General features: G+C 32.5%; 2 protein-coding genes across 2 annotated transcripts; one reads left to right on the top strand and one right to left on the bottom strand.

The window, feature by feature from the left end:
- Positions 1-617: 617 nt before the first annotated feature.
- On the bottom strand, positions 618-10,659 carry LOC148621755 (protein JTB-like). Its single transcript, XM_088576433.1, has 5 exons — positions 10,535-10,659; positions 5,080-5,150; positions 4,179-4,255; positions 3,493-3,572; positions 618-2,334 (listed from the first exon to the last, which is right to left on the bottom strand). The coding sequence occupies exons 1-5, from the start codon at positions 10,588-10,590 to the stop codon at positions 2,172-2,174; spliced, it is 447 nt and encodes a 148-aa protein (XP_088432559.1). The 5' UTR covers positions 10,591-10,659; the 3' UTR covers positions 618-2,171.
- A 197-nt stretch (positions 10,660-10,856) lies between these two features.
- On the top strand, positions 10,857-14,795 carry LOC148621754 (cytochrome c oxidase subunit 5A, mitochondrial-like). Its single transcript, XM_088576432.1, has 5 exons — positions 10,857-11,012; positions 13,088-13,212; positions 13,656-13,760; positions 14,262-14,437; positions 14,685-14,795. Exons 1-4 carry the CDS (start codon positions 10,931-10,933, stop codon positions 14,415-14,417), a joined length of 468 nt encoding a protein of 155 aa, XP_088432558.1. The 5' UTR covers positions 10,857-10,930; the 3' UTR covers positions 14,418-14,437; positions 14,685-14,795.
- The last annotated feature ends 520 nt before the right edge of the window (positions 14,796-15,315 follow it).

The raw sequence follows: 15,315 nt of genomic DNA, 5'->3' as shown, positions 1-15,315 counted from the left end.
GGTCTCGCACAGACAGTACAGAGAAACTGGCAGAGCAATTCCTATATACCCATCACAATTTGTATGCAATGTGTATAACAAATTCATTATATAGAAATTTAATTTCAGATGTAACACACTTTCTGATTGGACGAACAATTTTGTCCATCATCTCATAGACCATACTTGAAAATGCAGGTTATTTAGTGTGCACCACGTGATTGAGGTTATTTCAAATCGACCAAAAAATATAACAGTCATTCCTTAAGTAATTTGTTTCATATTGAACATGTATTAAATGACAACAATGGTGTATTTTTATAAAAAAATGGATATTAAAATTCAGTTGTTTTTTTGTAGTATTTGAAGTGAATGTGTAAGAGCTACAGTTAATAAAACATTTAACATTACTATGACAACTGTGCTCATCTTGTTTGTGATAAGTTCCTAAAATTAATTGTTCAAAGAAATGCAGTTATTTCATGAATCTGCGACTATCTTCTTTATAAACTGCTTCCCAAAATATTGAATAGGAAAATTCTTCATGAAATCTGATTTGAAATCATATGCAATTCTATAATAGAAAATTTTCAGAAAATCAGTACAGCAAATCTATGCCTGTAGGAAGACACGTTGAAGACAATAACCTATTTTATTACAAAAATAACTATTCTTGAAAGAAAACATATAAATATAAAACAATAATAAGTTCACATATTGCAGGCACCATTCCTCACTTTAATTGAACATAAAACAGATGAGAAATGGAATTCATCAGTCTCATGCAAATTTAAAACATAATCTCAAAACAAATACATGTACCAGAAAACAGGATTTGCTTTTACCCTTAAAAATAAACTGCAGAGTATTCATCAAACTACTGTATATTATTCTTCATCTACACAAATTATTCATGATTTATGTCAAGAACTAGGCAGCAATATAAATAATAAGAGTGTACTGACCTGAAATAAAAACAATATCGAATTAGGCTTAGAATTGGGGTAAAACTTGTGGCTTTGTCAAGCATTTTTTTTCTTGCCAAATTTGTAAATCATTATGTCCAGTCAATATACTGTTGTTATCTAAACTGCAACCCTATTCTTTTTTTTTCATTAAGTATTACATTTCTTCCCCGCTAAAGACCAGATTCAAAGTGTAATATACAGTCAGTGACCATATACCATCAATAATATATACTGTCAATGCATTTTGGTTGCTCAAATAAAAACAATTGCAGTATAAAGAATTACATCATGAAATTGCATGCGTTTTTGTACTAGGTATGGTCCAACTTCTACAGGAAGCTGATATGGGACAGCATCCCAAAATGTTTACAATGTACGCTTCATCTACCAGTGTCCAGTGAGAGCTGATACTATTGTGATGAAAATCTTCTCTATTATTCCAAACAGTTAAAAATGGGATGGTCCCACAAAACAGGAAGTAGATATCGGACACTGACAGCACCCAAATTTAATCATATGACCATCTATATAAAGCCACACACAAAATTGATGTAAATCTATCCAATGGGAGCAATGATTTTTGTGATGGACAGACAATGTGATTCCAATATACTAGCCACTCATTGAGTGGGGGTATAAGAAGATAAACTAGATGTTTGAACTTATTTTACCGTGTTCTAGAATTTTTTTCAAAGTTAAGGTTTCCATTAACTATCCAACACTTAAAGTTAACTTAACAAATCCTTCCAAAAGTTCAAGTCTTCTACTTGCAAAAGAAAGGTGGAGAATAATAAATCACATTCCCTCATCCAAATTTCACTTGCCTCAGCTGACGGGAAAGTGGAATCCTAGAACACTGATGTTATCATACAAATTTTCAGATTAATAAAACCATGTCAACACTAACCACACACTCATATAAATGTACAAATAATAAAATGTTTTTAACAATAAAAAAATACTATTACCCACAATACAATCATGTCAATCATACTTCTACATGCAAAAAGGTTGGAAATGTCATCAATAGCCGATAACTACAAGCAGTAGTAAACATTTTTGATATCTGGAACTTCCATTTTTCTGTTGTCATCAAATCATAATCTACTGTTTGATGATGTCTGCATTCCGATCACACGATTCTTCTCTCATGTCTTTCTATGACAATACATGTACTACCAGCAATTACCCCTACACAGAAATACATGTACTAGTATAAAACCCTCACAGCCCAGATGACAGTTGTTTGTTGATCTTTTCCATAAGAATACCGTCTAAAGTTTTTTGCCTCTTTCTGACTAGTACATATGCTGATAAACCAACAACAGCATTTATGGCAAAAAATATCCAGAAGTTTTTCTCATCCATGTCTGGTGTAATCTCACAGCTGAAAATATTGAATATAAAAGTATGATTAAATAGACATATATTGTAACACCATCTTTTACTGTCTATTCATATTTGCCAGTTAGTTCTCAGAAGAAAATAAATACCCATATGTACTTGAAGTTGATGACATCAAGTGAAATGAGGATGGCTACAACGACAAATATAGCAAGCCTGATATGCATATGAACCTTTGTTAGATATTGAAATATTGAGAAAAAAAACTTTGACAAATTCCTTAAACCTTACCAAGCTACACTAGTTTTTAGATCACTGTCAGCTGCTGCTGCACTCTTTTATAGAGTTTTTAACTACTTTTTTGTTTTTGCTAATAACTCTGGCACTGAAAGATTTATCCAGGAAGTTGTTTCTTTCATATTGCACTGAGACTGATATCAAAGAGACTAAAAAATATTACTGATTTAGAAGTAGGTTTCCTGTTTGTTCAGGTCTGGTTTTCATAAATTACACTCTACATTAGGCCAAAACAAAAGATAAGTCTTGTTTCCTGCCACCAGCAATAAGTAAATTGGGTAATTAGGTAGGGGAATGATTTTTATCTTTCAAAAACATTTTACATTGAGATAATGGGGAAACAATCTATACTTAAACGGTGATGGAGCCAAAATGGCAATAAAATGTTTAGGGTAGGCACAAAAAATACGGTAGGTAGGGTTTCAGGAAACAGATCTATTATGTTTTTTGCCTTACAAAGAATTACAGGTATATCATTTCTAAAGCGCTTGATGAAAATATCATCTTATCTTGTTTTCACCAACTTTACTGATAATATTTCTGTCTTGACTTCAAATCAACATGATTATATTTCTTAACAGAAAAATATTCTTATTAAACATTAACTTCAATAATTTGAGCAATCAAATTGCACTGACTGTAAATTTATTTATGATATATGGTTAATGACTGCATATAATTATTTATAAAGTCGATTACTATGTTCTGACTTAACAACTGAGAAACTCAGCTTAAGCCTGTGAAAATAAATGACGTGACCTCACATTTCACTTAGCCTTATTCCAACATCAATTAAATGTTTATGTGAATACAATGTCATTGTCTATACTAAATTAATGGATGGAGCTTTTCTTCTACAAGTCACCTATTTGATTTTAATACAACAGTTACAAAAGTCTATCACCTTTTCCAGAATTTTGTTCCGTCTTTACACTCCACGATCTGTTTATATCCAGTTGCAGAGCATACAGGAACTTCTGCCCTCTGCAAGATGAATAGGTTAAAAATATTCAGGCATGTTATTGTATCTAAATATTTTGAGAAATCTTTCAAAAACATGTTTTTTTGCCTTATGGCATTCTTAGAATAATTTGTCTGTTAGTTGTTCACCTACTCTAAATTTGGATGTAGGTAGGTGAGTTTCAATTTTAATTCCCTCATTCAAATATGTTAAGAAGGACCTTAATGAAATGTATTCGAAAATAAAAACATTCTTTTTATATGAAGAAAAAAATTTTACAGTAAGTAAGTTCTTTTGTGATTTACCATACAATGATTTTTTTTTAAACATTGCCTTGTGGGTATTTTATTCTCTGGATTACTGCAAGTTTTCCAAAAAAAAAAAAAAAGAAAAAAAAAGTAAAAAATCAATCAGCAGATAAAAATAAAAAGAATTATGAGAGCAGAAAAGCTCTATCATTTTCGGGAATTTAAAGTTTCAGTATTTGGCAGTCCTTTGTAGTTATATGTAAAAGATTAATTGGTTCATCAAATAAGAAAGGGCTTCTGAATCATGTACTACTAATTGATTTTGAAATGCATGTACATGTAGTGTGTATCTTTCATTTTGTAGATGAAGTGCCCACATACCAGTTCGTTCTTGCTACACCTATTGCATGTCTGAGTTTTAACTATATCACCATCTTTGCATGTTCTGTTGCCTGAAACTAAAAAAAAACTACAGTTTTCCTAACATAATAGAAGAAATAAATTAGTGCAAAGAAAATTTTTTGTGTCAAATATATACATGTAATCATTCAACTATAAAAGCACTCATGAAACTATTACACACTACAGTTATTGCATGGTTTGACGAGATTTATTTGTACATGAACATGTGTGTGTGTATACCATAAATACCTTTATACATAAACAATTTCAGTGTTCTAGGATTCCACTTACCAGTCACCCCAGGCAAGTACAGTTTTGGTGTGGGAAAGTTGATTATTAAAATTAATTAAAATTATTAAGTAGAAAGCTTGAATTAAGTAAAGGATTAGTTAAGTATGGAAAGCAAACTTCAAGTATGGGAAAGTTAAATCTTCACTTAAAGTTTTCCCATGGAACCCATTTTTTTAAATCCTAGAGCACTTGTTACAAGTAAATAGACACCAAAGTTATGCTATAAATAATTTTTTTATAAGCAATACTAAACATTCAATTAAACCAAATGATCACTTCTTTGATGTTCTCCTCATTTTATTTCATAAATCTACATGTATCTGATGTACATGAACAAAATATGTTTCTAGTACATGACTTTAAGAAGTAACTTGTTCAATACTGAAAATTAAACTAAGAATGTCGAAGGTCAACTTGGTACCAGAGTACATATGTATATAAGATAATTAAGAATGAATCCATTTGTATATGGACCAGGAGCCTGATACATTTGCCCATATTTTCATACTATGTATGTGATAACAAGTTTTCTTCAGATATTTCAAGTAACATAGGTTTTTTCTAACATTTATACACTTTAAAAACAAACCTAGTTTCTGGATTTCCACTAAGTTCCCCGAGGCCCACACACTCTTGAATATTAGGGTTATCACAGATAAGCTGAAAGAGATCATAAGAATCAGTCAGTTCATACACGTAAGTTGCTAAAATACATTTACCTTTTTCATATTTTCCAATAATTTCACTTGATTTGTAACAAATCATTTGGTTTTATAATGTCTCAGAATGTGACAATATAACCAAGTCAGCCCAAGGATGCAATGGATTGTGTGGAGCCTTGTACAGTAGCAAACACATTTTGAAAGACCAGATTCAAAGCATTAGTCTGGTAGAAAATTCATAATTCAGTTGGAAAACTATGTGTCTGCTTATGTTCAGTCCGAAAGTACCGAACTCATCTCAACTCTCATAACATATGATTTTACATGTTCACTATTTATGTCAAAATAAAGCACAGCATGATAAGACCTCAGTGGTCAACCCCTGAACAGTTTGGACAAGTGTGGACACAATGTAAGTTTTTAACATACTTAAGCATAAGAACTTACAGTTTCTTAAAGACACAGCAACTGCTATGGGCACAATATAGCAAAAAATTTGAAATTCAATGAAGAATTTTCAAAATCAAAACAAATATAAAAAAATCGATTTTTTTGGGGTGTGGCCCTTTTGACCTTTCATAACTTGAAAATATTAAGAGATATCTGAAATCTGATTGAAAATGCAGGCAGGGATTTTTCATATGGAAATTCTAATAAAAACAAGTGGCTCCTAGGAGCTTGAATCGCCCACCTGGTTGAATTTTGCCTTTCAAAGGCAATAAATTTAACAAGAAGTTGTCCAACAATTTTGACTCAAGAAGTCTTTGGTAGGGCTTATCATAAGGATCATTTCAACAATTGAAAGCTTCTTTTAATATATCACTGTTTTCAAGATATTGACTGAAAACTGTCATTTTTCCCTTTTCAAGGGCAATAACTCTTACAAGGAGTCAGGTCTCACTAACCACTCCTGGGTCAAATGGCCACCCCCCACCCCCTATGTAATACCAAAAACACACTGAACCTTAAAATATGCATTGTAAGTGCATTATTTATGTGTATTCTGATCAAAAGTAGTTAAAATAAAGCTGAGAATGTGTACTTTAAAATAATATTTGTAATTTACAACAAAAGTGTATGAATATTGTTTACATGTGTGAGTAATTTGCCTCCATGCTGTCAGTTAGCAGAAAAGGTAAAAATGTTGATTTTCAATATTTATTATTCAAGTAAATTTTGTGAAGAATTTCTACAGTCACTGTAACATTAGAATAATGATTTTGAAACCTTATTTTCCAAGATTCGCAATGGTATGCAACTTTCAGGTGTAATTTGTCCTGGGAATACACAGTGAAACATTGAAAATTACTTGTTTAACATGTAAAGTAATGGAAACTTTAGAAGTGGTCAGTGAGACCATATTTCAGAGAAATGCATAACTTGACAAAAATTGCCTTTCCATATCATTATTTCCATTTTCACATAATATCAGTAAAGTGATATTGGTAATCTGCCTATAGTTTAAGAGGTGCATTGTGCATGATATTGTAAAAAACAACATAGCAACAAGATTTTTATTTGTAAAACTGACTCATAACTTGATCTTGTCCCTAAAATACCTAACATCACTGCTTGGGATATATTCAAAGTACTCAAATAGTCTTACAACACAGACTAAGAATCACACAGTGATGAAATAGACATGATATTAATTGTTGAAATCTGTGTTTTTTTTCATAATAATAAATTATATTTACTATTACAACTTCTTGAATTATCATAGATATCAATTTGGAGTGACAATTTAGTTAAAATTGTATTTTTTTTTCAGTAATTTAGGGAAAATATCACTGAAGGGCATGATATAAAAATCACCATTTCTTTGTAGTCCCATGTCTGATTTTGATAGTTTTTGGTCTTATTAGACTCACAATACTACAAGCTTTCATTAAATGTAAAAACATAAAAACTCATAAAATGTTCATAAGGTCTCACTAACCACTTCTGGGTCAAATGGCCACCCCCCTCTATGTAGTACAAAAAACACACTGAACCTAGAAATATGAATTGTAAATGCATTATTTGTGTGAATTCTGATCAAAAGTAGTTAAAACAAGAATGCTACGCATAGCCATATGTCCCCACCACTGTAGAAAGAGTTGAATTACAAATGTTTGACACTTGTATAAATAGCAGATTCCAGACTTATGTGCTTTCATAAGTCCATATGGCGATTCAAGGTTAATGTATCTTAATGAATCAAATTAAGTTTGATAAAGAATGTGAAAGATATAATCTTCTACTGGCACCTCTTCATACAACAAAAATAATCTGCAAAAAAAAGGACGCGAAAAATGAACAAAGTCCCATAACTCCGATAAAAATTGTCAAATCAAAATAGCAGTTAAGTGTGATCAACTACATATGGTGACAAAAATCCTACAAAATTTGGTCAAACTCCGTGCAGTGGTTTCTGAGGAGTTGCATCCACAAGGTGTTCCCATTATGAATAATGTGAAAAATGAACTAAGTCCCATAACTCCCATAAAAATTATCTAATCAAAATAGCGGTTAAGTATAATGAACTACATGTACATATGGTAACAAACAATCCCACAAAATTTGGTCAAATTCCGTTCAGCTGTTTCTGAGGAGTTGTGTCCACAAGATTCGGACGGATGGACAGACACCAGCATTTCCATGTCCCCACTCCGCATGGCAGCGGGGGGCAATAAAGCTGAGAATTCAAAGTGAAACATTGAAAATTACTTGTTTAACATGTAAAGTAATAGAAACTTTAGAAGTGGTTAGTGAGACCTCATCTGATGACTTTTGTAGTCCTGATAATAAGGATCATTTCAGCTATAGAAAGAATTTGGCTAAACCTAACGTTTTTAGAGATATATGCGAAAAACTACTGTCTGACCCCTACACTGTATGTTCTATTTTCAGTAACTGCTGCCATGTCAGAGGAGATGATTTTTGAAAGAAATAACAAAAAATATCAAAAAACGTTGAAAAAGGGCAATAACTTCAACATGGCTTAATAGATTAAAATGAAAATTTGACCAGGGATAGATCTGATCATGGTGAACACTTATATCCAGTCAGAATTTAGTTAAACCTAACGGTTTTGGAGATATATGTGAAAAACTACTGTCTGACCCCTATGTTCTATTTTTAGTAACAGCAGCCATGTTTTTCAACGAATCAAAAATCCCTACATTGGTTCTATGCAGAATACCCCAAGGAACATTCATACCAAGTTCTAATCAATCAAGTAGTTTCAGAGGAGAAGAGTTTTGTATAATTGTTAACGATGATGACGGACGTCACATGATGGCAATAGCTCACGTGGCCTTTGGACAGGTGAGCTAAAAAATTGGATCACAAAAAAAGTTGATTTTTTGGGGGGCGTGACCTAATTTTCTACTCTTAACTCCAGAACAGTTCAAGATAAGCCTAAAAAATTTTCAAAACAAAATTTTAAAATGAACAGACTAACATCTGAATCATAACAATTGGATAAACAATAAGCTTTTTCTATCAATTCTACTGAAAACACCTATTATTTCCAAACATGCCAAAAGGGGTTGGGCTGAAACTCCTAAAACTATAAAACCCACTGCCATGTCCCTAAGAACAATGTGTTAAAATCTCAAAAAATTTGGATAAGTTTTACTCAAGTTTTCTTAAATTAATGGATGTCAACAACATTGAGAGGGTGATTCCATTTTACATTGTACATGTTAAATGACCAATAAATTTGTTTGAAAAACAAAGATCAAAACTTAAATAAAAATTGGAATCTTGGTGGGATCAGCATCTGAAAAATGAATCTGGAATTGTGCAAGGTAGGTCTGAAATGCAGTGTTTTAAGATGTTTGTGATGTTGGCACATTACAGTTACTTAAGTATGGTACACTGTCCTGATCTCCTGCCATACATGATGAAAAATGTACACATATCACATTGGATGTATCAATATCCAAACAAAAAATAGAGTTGCAGGGACAGAGGAAACTTCAACTGCAGGTGCTGGCTAAGAATAGAATATCTGAAAGGAATAGCAACATGTTCACCAAATTCATCTTACTCCAGCAGAGCTTGAGGTTGTTCGGCAAGCTATTTTCTGACTTAATTGGTGCCATCCTTATCTCTAGCATTTGACATGTTGAAAGCCAACGCAAATGTGAATAACCTAAACATGTTTTTTTTTTAATACATTTTGAGTAGTACTCCAGCTAAGACTCATACAATATGTGATTCATGGGTAAAATCTACATATTTTTATTTTTGATATTTTGTTTGAATTCCTATAGTAAACAGAAATTAACATTCAGTTTTTCATATAACCCGTGTTCATAAGTGATAAAAATTATATAGAATGCAGTGTAAATTTAAAAATAAAGGAAGATAACTCTGTAAATGACACTCAAATACAATAGAATCTATTGGATTTTCAATGTTGATTATCTCCTAAGAGCAGGCAGATTTGAATGAATAGTTACATATTTCATGGCATAGACCCATAAAACAACTTAATTACAAAAATAAAAAATGTAGCCTTTTTTGGGTGTATCACATTTTTCAGATTTTGCATGATTCTTACAAAGACAGCTACTTAAATCTTTTATTAACATAAAAGAAGTTTAACCTACTGAATATCAAGTGATAAAATCCTATTTTTTGTTAAATACATAGAAAACATTTGTAATGAAGTCAATTATCCAAGTGACCAGCCATTCTGAATTATGTCACTAATTTTACTGAATACAATATATTTTTGACAAAACAAACTTTAGGTTGGTAATGGCAATTTCTTGGTTAATTTATTATTTTCATTTTGCAAATTGAAATCCATAATTTTATTTACTGGATGTACAGTATCCATTCAAAATGCTGAAAACCAAATATGACGATTATTCAAACTGCTTTTACAAAGAATTTCCAGGATTGTTGCCAATGTTGGATGTTCTCATACTGAGGTAGGTTATTTGTTTTTCTTCAGTTTAGTTACCTTCTTAACCTAATACTGATAGGTAAAGAAACCGTTAAAAATATTTTTTAAAATACTTAACTATAATTCTGCCGATTTCAAAGAACGTCAGAACAAGCGGTTTGCAATTGTGCACTCAGAAGTAAGAGGTTGGGGTATGGAGGAGCAGAATTCCAACCCTTGCATTGTAGGAGTACATTCATCTGTGTCCTAATAAAATATGCATGTTCAGTCAAAACCATAAATAATTAGTGCAGTCTTTGTAATTGACCATCAGCCTGATAGCCAAGGCTGGTAAAAATTCTGGTGGTACATGTACTAGTTTTATAAATTCATTAGAATGTTTTTATATTAAACAAGAGTCTGTGATATGTTTGGACGTGTACATCAAAACAGATCAAAGATATTAGACATCTTTAAAAGTTTTCCAAAAAGTTAATCACCTTATCAGAGACAATACGGCTAATGCCATTCTTTTCTTATTACAAAATTCAATCATTCTCAAAGAACATAGCCACCGTGGAAGAAAACGTTAACCTGATCTTTAACTAGACAGGAAAGACCCATGATTTTGCAAACGCGGATCGAACAAAGCCTCCGGTCACGATATATTTAAAACTGTCATAAGCTAGTCCACATCTGGATTTTTCAAATTCTTAGAAAATAATCGATTCAGTATTTCAGTTTTTCCTGATAAATTTAGTTTACGAAATTCGTTTGTTTAAAAAAAGGGAATATTTTAGTACTTTACTCCACGCTCTCGAATTTTGACAGCATCAAACTAGCTAAACAACCGGAAGTAACTAAGTCACTGTTCTAAGCCAAGGTCAATCGGCAAAATGTTCCGCACGTTAGCCCAAAGAATTGGATCAACAGTGCAGTCTACAGTCCGGTCCAATCTTTTTGCAAGATCACAAATAGGTAAAAGGAGTGTCTGTTTTAATGAATTCCTTTAACGTCTGTTAACTTAGTCCACAATGTCAAACATTCTTGGGCCCCGTGCAGGTCCGGGTGTTAAAAGAATAGGCCTGCAGCAGCGCTAAGCTTGTCGTAAAAGGCGACTAAATAGTGCTCAGAAACCTAGCCGGGGGATAGGCGCTCTGCCCACAGAGCAACTGGGATGTGTGCCCCAGATGGTGGAATGGGGTACCCCTGGCGTGTTACAACTTACAAGTTACATGCTGGGGTTGTCAGGCTATAATATGGAAAACCTGACCGCAAACCATAGTAGTGCTCCGTGTTGGGAAAGATGCCACGTTCCTCGCAGGTCAAAGAACCCTGCTGTGGTATTCGATAGGAGTAGGAACCTTTGCGCTCCGCCACAGGAGGCTAAATTGCCCGACCTTACCCATCCCCCCTTTTTCCAGTGGCAATCAAAATTTGTCGATCTTATTATCCTTGTGTCCCGTCCTTTTTTTTCATTTCATGTTCATTTAATCATCTGTTTCATGTTCATCCTGTTTCATGTTCATCGTCTGAATATAGCTGAAATATTGCTGCTCGGACGGTAAACCCCAACAAACAAACAAACAAACAAACATTCTTGGGATTTGATGCATTGCTCCAGCTAGAAATTGAAAGGGTCAGGGTGCTGTTGAACAGAGGGGCACCTTTGTAGAAAGGGCACTTTTTTTTGTTCGCATGTTTACCGTATCAAGTTGATTGTTTAAACTTGTTTGTAAAACTTTAAAAATGATTTTCTTGTAGAAAATGTATAATACGTAAATTTGATAGAACCACATAAATGAGGATTGGTGAAAAAACGACCTTTTACAGTTCACTGTGAATAAATTAAGTTAATGTTTTTGTGAGAAGAAATAAATCATGAAAAGTTAAAATTTGGATATGAATTTTATGAATTTTAATTATGGAGAAAATTCCGTATGAATACATGTTATTTGTCATAGTCTATCTTGTAATTAATTTTGTTTGCACAGCGTTCGAAACATTTTTTTTAAATATTTAATCCAATAAATAATAACTAAATCTTTTAAAATCTAATGAGCAGCAAGTTTTTATAAGTTATTTTAAGAAATCTATTTTTAGTCATGTCATAGGTCATGATAAAATCCTGTCAGCTGCCGTACTGGGTCAAACAAGCAATCCAACTTTTAAAATTATGTATTTTTTTAAAACTTTTGTTCGAAAATTTAATGTCATCAGTACATGTACGTGGTCACATTAATATTTTATTTGGAAAAAAAATATAAAATGACTGGTACCGAGTTGAGTCTGTGTTGAAGAACAATTTGATAGATACGTTCGTCTTTGCAACTGTCTGCTTGTCGCTGGCAAGTTGAGCTAAATGTCGTTTCTGTGAAGGCATATTGGTTTATGAATAACTAAAAACTGTCTCAAAACACACGTTATATACATTAATTAGCTGTGACATTGAGTAGTCTTGTTGAGATCAATCATACTGCCCAAGCCGCAGGCACGCGCTGAGGTTTTCATCACCTACTTCAAACTAATTATGTTAATCAATTACACAAAACAAAAGGTAAATTGTAACTGATATCTGGTAATTAACACCTTTGAAGTTTAATCTACACTAATTAATTTTAATGACATGATTGTATTCTCCAGGTAAACTTCAGGTACGTGTCATGACTCTAGTTGTAATATTTATGACAGGAAATCGATCGATCATGCAAAAAACCACCTGTTCAGAACTTATCGTTGCAATAAAAGGCACAAGGGCGTATCAGAAAAGTTGTAAGGGCACCAAGGGCGCAGCGCTCTTCTATTTCGGGCTACCGAGCCCATTGTGATGGGACTGCAATGGTTCATACAATAATCTAACACGATAAAAGCAGAAATGATTAAAAGTGCTGAAAAAGATTGTACCATGTATGTTGCCAGTGGTACGGTGTATGTTGTACACTGAGTGATACACTTATTTACCATTTATATGTATAGCAAGAAAGAAACTCAGAATCCTAGACTTCGAAATCATGGACTTGTGGTATTGACAGTTGTCAGTTTCATTCTTTCAGCTTCAACACGTAATGCTTCACAACTAGCACAGTCAGATGCAGAATTTGAAGAAAGATGTGTAAATTATCTCTCCAGACCAAATATATCTGGATGGGAACTCCGAAGATTCATTAATGAACAGCATGTGAGCTTATTATTTAATCAATATACATCAAATATATGTACATCCAGACATGATTCATGTATCACTGCCAACAAGAATTAAAGTTTTAATACCAAAAATAAACTATGTCTTTAAGAAAATATAACCCTTCAGAAGACATTTAGAAATTCATTAAATGAGAAGTATATACATGTACATGTATGTCTTACAAATATATGTTACATGTACATTTTAAGTTTTACATTATCATAGACTAGGAAATGTACACAAATACTGAAATTGTTTATAAATGTACATGTTGTTAACATGAAAGATGCATGTACAGTAATGTTAGTTTAATTTCATAACAAGTTGATTTGTTTATTTTGCTAAAATTTATATACACAAATATAATTTTGACACTTCCATAAAAATTTTATATTACTAGAAAATATATATGACAATGTCTGTTTTGTTGCTTACAGGGTGAAGATTTTGTTCCAGAACCAACAGTTATCATTGCTGCCCTGAAGGCCTGTAGACAGGTCAATGATTATGCTCTAGCTGTCAGATATATGGAAGCTATCCAGGTAAAACAAGAGGGAAAAAATCAAAGGGGTTGGGTTCTCCCTTAAAAAATGTAGCTTCTCCTTCTGTCTGGAAGGGATTACAAGATTTCCTCACTTGATAATTAAATCTAAAATTTAACTATCGAGAGTGGAGAGATCTTGTAATTCCCTATAGCATAGGAGGGGAATTTTTTTTCTCCCATTAAAACTGTAGTAAACTCAGTAAAGTAAAATGGCGGGAAAATACCAGCTAAATTTTAATCACTGCCTGGTGGTTAATAAGTCTCGTGTATTTTTAATCACTGCCTGGTGGTTAAAAAGTTGCATCATTTTTAATCACTGGCTTAGAATGGGAGGAAAAGATTTCAATGGTTGATTATCTTGTTTTGTTTGTAAAAAAATGTTCTCTATTCAATTTCTTTTGAGATTGTGTAATTAATAAAATGATTTGCCCATACATTTGATGACATATGAAATAAATTTGTATTGTGTTTAAAACCACTTTATTTTGATATTTTGAAGGATAAATGTGGTAAAAGTCTAAATGAGATATGGCCTTACCTTCTACAAGAAATTAGACCAACCTTAGATGAATTAGGAATCTTTACACCAGAGGAACATGGCTATGACAAACCAGAATTGTGGTTGATTGATGTAGATGATCTCCATGGAAAGTAATGCGACATATTTTTAGGTAGGTAGAAGTGTACAAAAACATATTTTAATTTGGTACAGTTATGCTAAAGTTGACTATTTTCATCTAAATCTAATTACTTAGAAATTACTAAAGAGATGATTTATTCTTTTAACTGAACATCTGCAGATAGGCACAATTTTTAAGTATTATTGCACTCTCAGAAAGACATATTTTGATATTGATGAATACAATATTGTTCTTTCATAAGGTGTTTTAGTAAGTGTCACTTTTTTTTCTTTTACAGGTAGTGTGGAATCCATCTGTTGTGTTAGGATGAAACAGGACTTTATATTTTTCCTCTATTTCTATGGTGAAATAGACATTTCTTGTTTTAAGAATAAATGAAGAAAACAATTGTATTTACCATTTTAAAGGATCTACATGTATCAAGCATTGCAAACATGCTTACAGCCATTTTATAAGTTCCCTGCCATTTTTGTACATAGGTGGATGAATTGATTGATTCCTAAGTATCCTGTGATAAATTTGGGTCTAATCAGAGAATTCCTGTTTATTGACGTCAGGCGCATAGCTGCTGTTAGGCAAAAAAGCTTTTGCTTGCACTTAATTTTGCCAATTTAAAAAAAAAAATTTTTTTAGATAAAATACATCCAGGAGAGGTATAAATGATGCTCTAAAACGCTTCAATTTGGCCTCAGTTATGCACTTGGATGTAACCTTGATAGTTTATAATTGTGCTATAATCTCAGTGTGTATCATTGGGCAAACAATATTTGTTAATGATGAAAGTGCAAGATGTTATGTCGATAATTCAGATTGCTAATTCTTATGAAGATGTCAATTAATCTTACAAAGATATTGTCTGCAGTGTAGGATGGATAGCAAGCTTGTTACAATACCACCTACTCTCATAGTGGC

This window comes from Perna viridis, chromosome 3, assembly GCF_037379345.1.
Source record: "Perna viridis isolate PV_CMFRI_1.1 ecotype Kerala chromosome 3, ASM3737934v1, whole genome shotgun sequence".
Taxonomy (NCBI): domain Eukaryota; kingdom Metazoa; phylum Mollusca; class Bivalvia; order Mytilida; family Mytilidae; genus Perna; species Perna viridis.
Note: the sequence above shows the minus strand (reverse complement) of the source record. Positions and strands in the feature narration are given on the sequence as shown.

Bases quoted from the DNA above. Each gene is read 5' to 3' on its own strand.
- LOC148621755 (XM_088576433.1), bottom strand. From the start codon at position 10,590: ATGATTGAATTTTGTAATAAGAAAAGAATGGCATTAGCCGTATTGTCT. The intron at 3,573-4,178 runs GTATGTGGGCAC...TTCATCTTGCAG, and splicing joins GGTGTAGCAAGAACGAACTG to AGGGCAGAAGTTCCTGTATG. The intron at 2,335-3,492 runs GTGATAGACTTT...CAATATTTTCAG, and splicing joins GGAACAAAATTCTGGAAAAG to CTGTGAGATTACACCAGACA.
- LOC148621754 (XM_088576432.1), top strand. From the start codon at position 10,931: ATGTTCCGCACGTTAGCCCAAAGAATTGGATCAACAGTGCAGTCTACA. The intron at 11,013-13,087 runs GTAAAAGGAGTG...TCATTCTTTCAG, and splicing joins TTTTGCAAGATCACAAATAG to CTTCAACACGTAATGCTTCA. The intron at 13,213-13,655 runs GTGAGCTTATTA...TGTTGCTTACAG, and splicing joins GATTCATTAATGAACAGCAT to GGTGAAGATTTTGTTCCAGA.